Raw genomic sequence first — 13394 nt, 5'->3', positions numbered from 1 at the left:
CTTTCAGCGGCAGTCTTCTGTTACACTGGATTAGGTGTAACATGAAACGGCACTTTCAGAGAAAAGTAGATTTGCGATGCAAAGAAAATTAAAAATTGCATGGACGAGTGATATTTCAACAATAATTCTTTTGAACTAGAAAGCTTCTAATCCAAGTTTATCTCCAAAGTTGTTATTCTTTTGACAATATTTGAGTTACAATACACTGTTTATTTAAGATGCTACTTTTCTTCAGTATGGGCATTCCATCTTGATCAACTAATGAAAAAATGCAAATTAAGGCCCCTACAATGCAATCTGAACAAGTGCTAGAAATGTTAATAAAAAAAGGAACATTTTACAGAAATTTAACTTTACTCAGCCTTTTTTATTACAGCACACTACCTTCCACCAAGATAGCTTATTTTCTTTCTGCAGGAACATAGGGGGGAAAACTGCCCACCTGATTTAACAATCTACCCTGGCATTCACCAATCTGCAGCATCCTGTGGCAATGTCTGGGAAATTAATCCTAACACTAAGGGACCCCTCACTGAGTATAACCTGCCTTAAACCCTTTCCCATTTAATCCAGAGAGTGCTATTTGCTCAAGATGACATCATTTGTTATTTGAGACCAAAAGCTATGGGTAATTAAGCCTAAAGAAAATGTAATTAAAATGCATAGAGACCCTCGTAACAGATACCACTACAGAACAATAAGATGATGTCTGGAAGAAAGCCAAAATCTTACCATTTATGCAAGATGACCGGAAAGTACTTTGTCAATAGCACCTCATTCTACTTGCACTAAGGGAAATAAACAAAAGAAATTATGAAGGCTGAAGGTATATGAAAATTGAAATCTTCCTGTTTATATGATAGATAAAAATTTCTAAGAAAAATGTAAAACACTTAGCAGAATTACAAGAGAATCCACAGTAATTTTATAAGATTGTGCTCAAAAAGAGGAAGGACCCTGTCAGGAATGGCAATTATTGATGAAAAACCTACCTGTATGATCTAATTTAAAACAAACTCAAACAAAAAAGTCCAAGGTCCCTGATAACTACGTCATGGAGGGAAAAAAAAAAAGGAGAAAAAAAAAAAAGTCTGGCAAATTTGAAGCAGCCAGATATCAGGATCAAGTCACTTTCTTATTCTGGAAAAAGCAAAATAAATACACAGATAAGAGACTGATCAAATACAATGAACAAGATCTGTTTCACTTTTTATATAAAGTACATATATAAAATTAAGTTAAAATAGATTATTATCATTTGCTTGTAAGTATTGATTAGATTGTAAAGACTGATACAACAATCACTGAAAACACCACTCCTACTAAAATGTAATTTGTGATAAGTCTTATAGCCCAGGACCATATGTTTACAAAGTAAAGAAGAAACCAATTTCCTCCTTTAAATAAAAACATCTACAGAAAAAGAAGGTTTTGCAGTAACTTGCTTAAGTCTCACCAAAATATCTAGCCATAGCCAAATGCACTTTAAGCAAGATGCCAATACCTATGACTCTGCCAAAAAGAATTAGAACAGTTTGCAATTATACTGTCAAACAGCCACATCCTGTAACATAGGATATCATTCCACCTTTGAAGTGACTGAAGTGCATTTCACTATATGCCTCATTTCCAAATATCCAGACAGTTATTTGCAAATACTCTAATCAAGAAAAAAAAAGTTGAAGGGGATACTGTCATATTTTGCAATATTTTATATTGACAACCTTTTGAAACATAAGAAAATTGTTACTAAACATGCAGTATTTAAACAGGATAAAGTAATTTCTRTCCCTCTAATGTGGTAAAACGGCAATAAATGAAATTGCTGGCAGGAATAAGTGTTCTTACATGGCAAGTATTTGCATTGTCAACACTACTTGTTATCACAAAAATTACATCAGTAGATATTGTAGCAGAAGTCATTCTTGTTTTACACTACAATAGGTAGTTAAAAAAAACGCCCGGGCATTTTGTCAAATGCTTTGCTGAATTTAGAAAGACTCTGCTACTGTAATTTGACTGAATTGGGCAGCCTTGTAAACAGGTATTCCTGAAAGCAGTCTCAACCAACTTAAGGGCAAGATTAAAGAAAGTTGGCTGACAAAAAACTAAATTCTTAAGTTAATAGCTCACTACTAATAAGTGATCAGATTATTAAAAATACTGAGCACCTATCAATTTCCACTAAGTTCTAAATATATATAATTTACTTTGAACTTTTGAAATCAAATCAGGCCCAACGTCAAGCATTCAGATACAAGAGTGAGTTAGTGACAAAGTTCATACTACAACTAAAATAGGCAGTCACTTGCTCACATTCTGTCTACCTACAGTCTGCTTCATGACAGCAGCTTTTGTTCAGACTAATAAAATTCATTTACCAAGATGGACTGCAATCCTAAAATCTAGCCACAAGAGGGCAAAAGTAGCACAACATTTTTATTTGCCTTTGAAATACAGATCATATCTATTTTAAGATCTAGGAATTTAAAGTCTGATTTAATCTAAAAAGCAAATTGCTTAAAATGCAGCTAGTGTACAGCTTGCCTGCTCTAGTGCAGAGTATTTCATTAGCTTTTGTCTTAATTTCCTCACTTCAGCATCATTTGTACAAACTGCATCACAACATATTTTGGAGCATTACTGTGATTGATCCAATATAACTCTAAATACAAAGCAAGAAATCTACAGTAAAGTATATGTTTTCTATATTAGATGGAAAATGCCTAAGTTGGCTATACATAGATACAAGCCTGCCCCAGAACCTATGAATTGTATGTAGGCAGTTATTACCTTAACTACATGGACTGGTAAAATAAAAACAACTGTTAGAAGAGAGAAGAATTAGCAAAAAAGAAGATATAGTATCTAAATTGATGCAAGGTTACAGATTTTTTTTTAAAAAAAAGGGCACAATGAGGTAATGAGTTCGAAACACATACTTACACATGCAATTCAGAATGGAAAACTGCCAATGTGAGTAGTCCTATTTATTAGAAGCTAATTTAGAAAAACAATAAACTTTTGTCCTTATTGCTCCAAAGGACATAAAATTAAGGAAAAAAGTGATAGAATATATTCATTTGGGTTCTCCAGCTTTCCTCACAGTGGCTGAGGAAAGTCTAGTTTAGGGGGTAAGGAAAAAAAAAAAAAAAAAAAAAAAAACCCACACAAAACCGTTTGATTGTAACTCTGAAAATAAGCACTATGCATCTTCCCCCATTTCCAAACCACGTATCCAAGTAATAACATTACATTGGAACATTGCAAACATTGAGTTTGTCTTCTGATCATAGAAAGAGTTCATCTGTTTCAGATGGCAATTTGGGCAATGCTGAAGTTCATGGCTAGAATAAATTTTTAGGACACAGAGACCTAAGTCAAGAAAAGAATGTCATTTTAAAACAAATAATTATGTGGGCCCAGCATTCTGATAAGGATCACAGGCACCAGTCCTTAATACAGAAAAACACTACAAGAACATTCAAGTGCCACCACAGTCAATGCCAGAAGCTGATCAACCCACTCTTGCCTAAATTGTGGCTGTTCATCCAAGCTGACATTAACAGCTTGCCAATATCAAAAGGGGGAAGTCTTACCTATTTCACTGGCCTTTTTTTTTTCCCCAAAACAATTTTTTCAGCATCCTAGTGAAATTTAATCAATACATTGCAGGGTCAAATGAGCACTGGAACCAATTCAAGGCAGCATGGCTGGAAGAAGAGTTTATTATTTAATAAAGTCACTCAACAGCTGAAATTAGAATAAGAACCAAGACAACTGTGGCCTTTTCTGATCACAATTCTGTGCAATAATAGATAAACAGAAACATTGCAAGACAAAGGATGCAAAACTGAAATGGGACCAGAGTTCAGAGGACGTGGCGGCTTCCTCTGACATTGTTGCACACTAACATTATTTGGGCTGCCGATGCCTAAGCAGACAATATAGCATATTACATACATTACCAAGCTAGCTGAGACAGCTGCATATCATCAGGAATAACAAGATTAAGATTTTGTTGTATGAAGCACAGAAAATGTTTTAAGATGGGGGGGGGGATGACAACAACAACAAAGTAACTGTATTTGAGAAAGTTATGGTCACAGTTTAAAATCCATACCAGTCAAAGTAGCTATAAATGAGATGTTAAAAACCCTCCTCCACTGTTCATGAACTGTTGATACCTTTAGTTTGGGAAGAACAAACCATGCCAAGACGAAACAAATACTGCAGTTTTGTTAAACTCTTTGTCCCTCAGCACTATGTGCAACACCACTGGCACCTTACAGATGAATGATCCTTCTGGTAACATTTGCTAATTGAGAGCTGGATACCAGGGCTCGTGCTATTATTATTCTACTATTATTGTAGTTCTTCTCCTAAATGGCTTTGTCAGACTTCCGTCAGTTGAGATAAGTTCCATTGTGAGAGACATTAGGTGTATTTAGGTATTTGTCAGATAATAGAGTAAGGTTCTTAGGCATCAATCTGGACAGATTAGTCTAATCTCTTGCTGCTGGAAACCTTGTTTCCAGCATCAGAGCAGACAATAGTCTCAAATTGCTTGCRCTAAGATTAAGCCACAGGCAATATATGTTTTGAGGTGAAAAGAAAAACAAAATGGAACTCATGCATTCCAAATACAGTCTTTACCTCAAATCAGGTAAGGTGTCCGAATTCAGCTTCTCATTTCTCCAAAACTAGTGGAGCTGGTTCCATGTAAATCGCTTTCTTTTTGAATGGTCTCTTAAGTATTTTTGAATGCAGAGATGTAACAGATAGAAATTCAGTTAGTAATATTTGGTGTTATTGTTATTTCTGAAATCCAGAACTCTCAAAGTATGAATAATTACCATTTCAATATTTCATAAAAGTTTGATATTCTCAAATTAATATATTTCTTAAAGAAGTTAAACAACATTTTATGGTTACTCTAACATGGTAATAAATCCATGAAGCTACTGACATAAAAAGGTAAATAGCTTTAATGCAGCTCCATGAACTAATGGAGTTATTTGCAGTTTATTTAGAGTCCTGCAGAAAATAAGTGATTTTTATATACACTTTATAACCCAACATATTTCCTAAACATCAACTAAGGACTGAAGTCTGATCATCTCTCCCACTGAATTCTTGCTAGTATGAAGCTATTATCAAATTATCTTTCTTATCAACCCCTTTCCTCCCCAAGCTTAGTTTTACCTCTTATTCTACAGGACAGCAGATACTGTGGACACAAGCACTAAGAAACAAAGAGCAATTCTTTTGTTCATGACTTAACAGGAGGACTTATCCAGTAAAATCCCAAACAAACTACATTTCCAAATAAACCACAAACAGTCAGCAATGATGCACTAAATCATCTACTATCACAATTGAGGTGTAAAATACAGGCATTCTAATTTTAAAGAACTTTTTAACTGAAAGAGAAGCAGAGTATTTTAGAAGTATAGGATTTAAGAACTGTCTTGAAATAGTACAGACAGGCCTTTAAAATTTTAATACCTACCTCTAGAGACTACACTACATTAAGAATAGGATATACGATGCCAGAATTTTATTATTTGTTTGTTTAAGAACATTGAATAAGAAAATTGCAATTGAAGAACACAGTTAACTATTTGCACTATGAAACACCGTAAGAATTTACAGAATTCCTTTTTGCTTTTTTGTTCTTTACATCTAACCTATATTATTAATGACTTTCATGTCCTCATTAACACAACTGACTCTATAGAAACTGAGTGTCAGAGAAAAAGTGAATCAGCCTGGTGGCTATGGTATATACCTTGGAGAACAGGGCTCATATTCTTCCTCCAGGAAATATCTAAGTATTTTATACAAAGCAAAACTGTTTCCAAAAGTAATCTATAAAACATTATCAGAATACCTAAGAGCTCAGTGGCTAGGCATTTCTTCAAGATAGGATAACTGGTCTGAGATCAGTACTCTGAATTACAGATAAAAAGGATGCATGTCTTATAAGCATTCACAGCATTTTTTTTCCACAGATTTCAGAATCTTGCCTTATGATTTTGTTCATTTTCAGTCTTTTATGATCAAAACATTTGCATCAAACAAAATGATTCAGTACAATAGTTTGAATATTATAAATGTAGTTTTAGTTCAAAATAATTTTTTCATCTTTCAGGTAAATCCAGTGGGAAAACCCAGCTAACAGTCTTCTGGTTAGTATTCTTTATTTTAGGATTTATTAGCTGCTACAGATTGAAACACTAAAGTTAGTGCTTCTGCTGAAATACCAGCTTGACAAAATCAGGTCCTGTACATCTGGGTCCTTGTAGAATACATCAAGTAACATATGCTGAATTCTCACTGAAGGACATTAGCACTTCAAGCAACAGTGTAAACCCATATTTGCACTGTTTTCCTATGTCAGGGCCACAAAGGCTTTTTGGGTAAGGCTGTCCTTACGCATATTGACTTCGGGTTAACTATCGAATATTAAGATACCTGACTTTCATATATACTTTGATAAAAAAAAAAAAAATTTTCAAACACCAAAAATTATTGGAAGTGATCTGGTCTAGTCCCAACTGATTTGATCCTGTCTCTCACTGAGAGATTTATCATTCTCTCTCATTAAAATATATTGAGGGCAACTTCTGTAACTGGAACATTATACTAACAAAAGAGAAGATAGCTATATTGTGGTATTAAATAGACAAGTATTATCCTAAGTATAAATAAACTAAAATATGATGTAAAAAATATATAGAGAGAGATTTAACCCTCTTTTAACCAAGCAATTGCTGAAATTGAATAGTCACTTAAATACTAGTCCTTCTGTTTGAGATGAGATAGTTTACACAAAGAAAAATTTAAAGAAAATGATAATACACTTATTTTATAAGCTATTTAATTTCCAATGCAACGCACAATCTCTTGCGCATCATGTATTTTGGACTTTAATCTGATTTTTTAACTATGAAGTTTTGTTGTCTTCAGTCAAGCTGCAGTAATACATTGTAGATGAAAAATATTGTGCACTGACTAGTTTTCTGTTTAACTGCAAAAATATCTAAGCTTTTCTAAAAAGTTTTTAAAATATATGGAGAAAGTTTACTTTATCCACAAAAAGTAGGTTATAGTAATACTTCAAGTATTTACAATTTATTTGAATGAAAATCATGATATTTCAAATCTAGGAATAAAATCATAGAATATCATTACTTGATACAGATTATGAAAATTTCAGTAATTCCTCATGTTCTGTTGTAGTAGCTTAATGGCAAACAATTCTTCTTCCTAGTCTAGCAGGTTGGAGGTGAAAGTATTTTTCACTATTAGAAACTGAGATTCTCGGTGTGATCTTTTCAGTTTTGCACGACGGTTCTGGAACCAGATCTAAAATTAAGATAAAAAGCATGTTATTCAGAAATACAGCACTGTAAGCAGGATTAATAAACCTTTTTATTTATTTATTTATTTACACACTTCTGTGAAATGTCAGTAGTTTGGAAGTTCAATACAAATTTAAAATCTGCAGATGATAGCATAACTGCTCGTAATAATTTCAGTAACAGACTACAGTACAACACAGTATTTCCTGGCTTTACTGGAAAGTGAGGACCAGCTTCACTGTAATTAGCACAAAAACTAGTATCAATTTCAGTGACACCAGATCAGACCCTGGAAGATCCTGAGTATCTGGAATTCACACACAAGTTGGTGAGAATTTAAGGTGTTACTTGTTGAGCTGCTGAATTGCAGCATAAAGCTGCAACCCCAATCAGACTTGCATCAAAAGCCTAGTAAGTATCAAGGCCTAGCCCAAAATCTAATGAAATATATGTTTATCGCATTTGATTAGTTTGAAATCAGTAATTGAAAAACCTAAGTAGATAGCGTTTTTCAAAGACATAGCCTCTAATATTGATTAAAAAAAAAAAAGTTCAATGCTCAATGGTTTAACGCTCAATTGACAACCTCATCAAATATTATACATACAAGTTATTTCAATACTGGTTTCAACTTCTATTTTCAGACATGGTGAAAAGCATAATGTAAACATCATTTTAAAACCTGGAAGCAAATGAAAGTTATGCACATAACAAAGTGAAAAAAGCAGAGATCATGGAAGTTAGAGATGAATGTCATATCAGTACTATGGAAGAAGGCTTATGACTTGGGAAGGAATTCAGCAGTTTCCATTTAACATACCACTGAAGGCATACCATATGAAATTTGTATTATTTTAAATTGTGACTATTAAAAGTTACCTGTCCTTCTATCTACTTATATGACCAAAAAGGACATATAGATGGAACTACAAAAGCATTTAAATAACTTTAATTACCTGAATCCTGTCTTCATCTAAATCTAATTTGCGAGCTAGTTCTTCTCTAACGTCAATGCCAGGGTAGGAGTTCATTTTAAAAACATTTTCCAAAACTTCAATCTGAGGAGATTAAAACACACTTGTTTAGTAGTTATCACTACCTTTGTAGGAGAGAAAAGAAAAGAAAGAAAAGAAAACCAACACATACACTTTAGTTAGTTCCATAGGAGAATTCTGAACAGTGTTTGGACAATTCTGATTGTGCCTTCACACTACTGCCTAACTACATTTCCTTACGCAGATTTATATAGCACTGAATAAGCCAGTTGTTACAGGCTTCTACCAACCTTTTACTAAATTATAGTGTTTTATTTAAAAGGTAACAGAATCTCTACCTGGTTTCTAGTGAAAGCAGTTCTTGGTCTTCTACCCCTGTACCAGCTCAACTCTYGTTTGAAAGATAGCCTTTCAGTGATTGAAAAATATTTTTCACATTTCAAAACTTTTTCCTCTTGCATTGTATTACTGTTTGCATGAAACAATGAGTTTTCGTAAGAAACAGGAATTTGCATATGAGGAACACCGTCTTCATGTAAAACTAGAAAAAGCAAGCAAAAAAAGTTACCATTTTTCAATAGAAATATGAGTATATATATATTTTTGAAAGAATAAAAGCTTAAGGTGTTACAAAACTGACTGCTTGCTTACCCAAGTTGGTGCAGCTATCCATCCAAGGTCTATGAGGTTTCACAGCTGGAATAACATCTCTTTTCTGCTCCAATCCCAAAATACTTTCAATGGAAAAAGAGCACTGTGCCATTTTGTTTTCTGCAAAACCAGATGCTTTCTGAAGATTCTGAGACATTGATGTATTAGCAGGACACAGCGATGTACTTGCCATGCTTTCACCTTCAGCCAGCATGCCATGTATACTGTACTTGCATTTCTCTGCAAGTCCTCCTTATAGCTATGCAGACAAGGGGGTTGGATTTGCAACGTCATTAATTAAAATCTTTTATTAGAAAAAGTTTTAGCATGTCAATGAAAACTCTCCCACCAAGAGGCACGAGGAGTTAATTGTTTATTTGTTTGCACGTAATTAGCAACTAATGGTGACACTAGGGGGGCCACCAAGAGGGACAAAAAGTGTTATCTCTCTTAACCAGAGCATCGACTTAACTTTCTGAACAGAAGCTATGCACAAATATAGTACTTCTCTTTTATTTGAAATCATTAATGTATAAAATCAGTTTTTAAAAAAACTTTATACTCTGATGGACTCCACTTACCTAAACATAGCAGCATGATAGGAAACCAGTCAAGTAATAAGTAATCTCATTTAAGTGAATTTCCTTCCAAGGAAATTTAAAAAATAATCTCTTAATGCTATTAGGATAATCCCAATGAAAATGCCTCTGTTTTTTCATATGCATATGTAATGGTGAACGTGGTCAATAAAACAACAATAGCTTTTGGCATAAGGTACCGTGCAGTGGGTTGGCAATGTTGTCAAAGCTCAGTGTAATTGCCTTCCAAGTGCATGGATTAGTTAACAGGAACAGTTGCACCAGCAATTTTAAATAATTCATGCATTCATTTTTTCTATTAAAATAGCTTTGTTGCAGCTTTTTTGAATATTAAGGAAAGTTCACATATTTCTTTCATCATAATATACATGTAAAACAAAGTAAAACTCTCTAATCACTCTAATGATTTCAAAACCTCATGATCCTTTTACTGCTAGAGGTTCCTCCTCACTTTTCTTAAGTGATTTTATAACCAATAGAAATTTAAATCCTATAGAGATTAGCTTTTAAAAATGACCAAATAATAGTGAATAAGGAGGAGAAATGAGACAAAGCATATGTTACGAAGTTCAGAGTCCGAACCCAACATTCTGATTTTGTTCATTAGAAAGTACCAGATAGAACATGCTTAGGTTCACCTCCCTGCCACAGAGCAATTTGCACATGTTCAAAACCAATTTTTGATTTAGGAAAATCTCTTCACAGAGCTCCCCCCCTTTTTAAGATAGGGCTTTATTTGATAACATGCAAAAATGACAAAAAAGAATGCTCTAATTTCAGGATGCAAGCTTCATACCTCTTAGATAAAATTTTGAATCTGCAGCAAATTAAGTAGGATGTACTTTTAGAAGGGAAAAAATCTAGCCTTCACATTCTCCTGCTTTGTCACCTTCTCAAAGTAGTTTATTCTGTGTAATCAGTCACATTCACATGGCTAAAAACTAATGTTCAGAAAATAAACACCAACTCCACTTTGAATTTTTGTACATTCATAAAAAAATAAAGACTAACCTTTAGAAACAGAAAGTAGCAAAATTGCTAGAGAAATGGCACAGTATGGAATAGATGACACAGTGCTGGACAAGATTCTACCAAGAGAGTACACTCATATATGACTTTATATGGAAGGATGCTCATCTGGAGAGCACAGACTTAGTGGAATTAACTTTGTGTTGTGCAAGGAAACTGTTGCCACACTGAACTAGCAGAAAGAGTAACAATTCAGGAAGCAATCTTACCAACAGCACCTTATCCCCATACATGAATGGGTCTTGAAGCGGCAGAGTAACTCCAAAATGACCATCCGAAAGTTAAACTCCAGCTATTAACTAACAGCCTAAGCAATAACAAACTGCAGACAAGAAAAAAAGTGAAAGACCAGTGTATGAACCTGACTGTTGCTCATCGGTCACCAAAACCGACTCTGATTATATCAGCTTTGACACATAGTCACAGATAAATATCACAGACACATCTGTAAGAATGCCTTTGTATCTATTTGATGAAAACACTCCAGTTGCCTGCTTGAGCAGAAAGCACTCAAACTGTGCTAACTTCCAGATTAAATTGCTAAAATGCTGCCTTAAAAGTCCAAATCAATTTACATTAAACATAAGATCTGTATCAGACTGTCAGAACTGAGAATTGTAAGATGCATTGACAGCGTTTCATGTGCATCTTCTGTACTATGCTAATGGCATTTTATGAACCCATATGCAGACAAAATACCACTCATGGCAAAAAAAGTTTGTGGATCATAGGTTTCAGAGGACAAGGCAGCATTGCATCTGAAGAGAAAGGCCTAATTGACAAAAATCTCTCAGGTTTTCCTTAATACATGAACCTTCCTTTCTTCAGGAAACCCAATGCAAGTTTCCAGAAAACCGCAGAGTAGGTGACATACTTTTCCTAGCTGAAAAATCCAGAAATGCCCAGATCAAAGTTTTATGAAACTTTCACTATTCACAGGAGCCTATAAGACAAGTTTTGGTAGCATCATGAAAAGCCTCTTCAGTTCAGGAAGTTCCATGACTTTCATGATGGAATACGTGGCAAATTTAATTAAAAGGTCAGTTCTACTGATCTCTTTCTGTGAAGAGCAGTGTTAAGCAAGAACCTTACAGCCCATTACGTTTCACTGCAGCTGTTCCCAACAAAGTTAACCAACAGGATTCCTCTTCTTGACTGCAAACAGTTATTTTGCATATACAGACCACACAACAGATATTAAAGTTACTGAAGAAATAATGCAAAAAACTCTTCTATACATGTGATAGTGATCATTCCAACCAAAATTTTCAGCTCTTAGTAGATTAATTTTCTACCTGTATAGCTACACATGGAGTATCCGTTTAAAAAAGAAAGTCAAAAAAAAAAAAAATCCTCTAAAGCCAAAACATAAGAAAACAATGCATTATCTATTCTGAACTTTGAGCTGCTTACAGATTTCTGCCTTGAAAAAATTTCATACAAGCATGATCGTTGGAGTCTTTTGAATCCCAAAAATAATGTGGACTTCAAAAATAGAAAAAAAACTCTTAGTGATTTTAATACAATAGCTGGTTTCCAAATACAATTACTTATTCTTTTTTAAGCTGAAAAATAAAAACACACAAGCACTGATACAAAAGCCTTTCAGAAAATATTCCATTTGAGTGAATATGAGTGAAATTAATCTCAGCCACACGGCTGACACTGGGATAATTACATGGACCAAGACCCAGAATGGTAACTACCTTCATAAGTGATCTCTTCAACAACAGGAGAGGCATATGCAGTGTTAAGAGAAATATTTATGATCTCTCATAAATCACTCCAAAGCTAACTGTTAAGTTGACCAAATATTTACAGTTTATTTTTGGACTTTGAGGTTGTGGAGGATGAAGAAAATCTTCAGTAGGGTATTCTGATTTCAGCTCCCACTTGGAGAATCATCATTTGGTGTCGTTCCCCCCCCCCCCCAACTTTTCAGGGGAAAAGATTGTGGTGGCTCTCAAAAAGAATCTTCATGAAATATAACCAAGATATATTAAATGTTAGACACAAGTGGGAAAATAATCAAATAGTGCCATCTGCTGTTTATACTTACCCAGCCATTACATTTAACACTGGGCATTCAAATAACTGAGTAGGAAACTGTGCTACTGTTAAAATATTCGTATTACATTAATTTGCTTAACACTGAATTGATTCACACCCAGAGACAACAATGCAGTAACAAACATCAACAAAGGTAAATATTTTTATGCAAATAAATGCTAAAGCAATACAACAAACATTAGSTTGAAAACCCTGAGTAACTAACAGTAGAAAAAATTACTTCTTGGATATACAGATCCACACCTCTTACAGCATGCCATGGCTGATGAGGTAGCTAACTTTAATCTCCCTTTCTAGTTTGAGTTTTTTGCTGATGGGCAGTACACTTCATCTGTTGAGTGGATGGAGCTCTTGACCTTTAGAGAACTGAAGCCTAAGTGCTCTAAATTATACCATATGAATGACCATATGAAGAGTTCTTGGTGGCTTCCATCTAAAAACAACACTGATCACTGTTGCTACCACTTCACTTTCAAGTCACCTTTTGCAACAGCCTGTGCAGTATCTTCAGCTTTAAAAAAAAATTGCTAAAAGACATATATAATCTTTCTTGATTACTTATCACACAAGAAATTGCCTTTCATCTTACCTTTCCATCTGCTCCTTTACTCAAGTGCAGCAGTATCTCACTACCACACAGAGCTCCCTTCCAGTAAAGATCATTGCCAAAAACAACTTTTTTT

At 34.3% G+C, this 13394-nt stretch overlaps 1 protein-coding gene across 1 annotated transcript; it reads right to left on the bottom strand.

Moving 5' to 3' along the window:
- Positions 1 to 7121: 7121 nt before the first annotated feature.
- On the bottom strand, positions 7122 to 10089 carry HESX1 (HESX homeobox 1). The gene is made up of 4 exons (XM_085302339.1): positions 9014 to 10089; positions 8701 to 8903; positions 8324 to 8425; positions 7122 to 7371 (listed from the first exon to the last, which is right to left on the bottom strand). Exons 1-4 carry the CDS (start codon positions 9225 to 9227, stop codon positions 7273 to 7275), a joined length of 618 nt encoding a protein of 205 aa, XP_085158465.1. The 5' UTR covers positions 9228 to 10089; the 3' UTR covers positions 7122 to 7272.
- Positions 10090 to 13394: the final 3305 nt, after the last annotated feature.

This window comes from Rhea americana, unplaced genomic scaffold (genome assembly GCF_003343005.1).
Source record: "Rhea americana isolate MKP2758 unplaced genomic scaffold, rheAme1 scaffold_19, whole genome shotgun sequence".
Taxonomy (NCBI): Eukaryota; Metazoa; Chordata; class Aves; order Rheiformes; family Rheidae; genus Rhea; species Rhea americana.
This window is presented reverse-complemented; position numbering and strand designations above follow the sequence as displayed.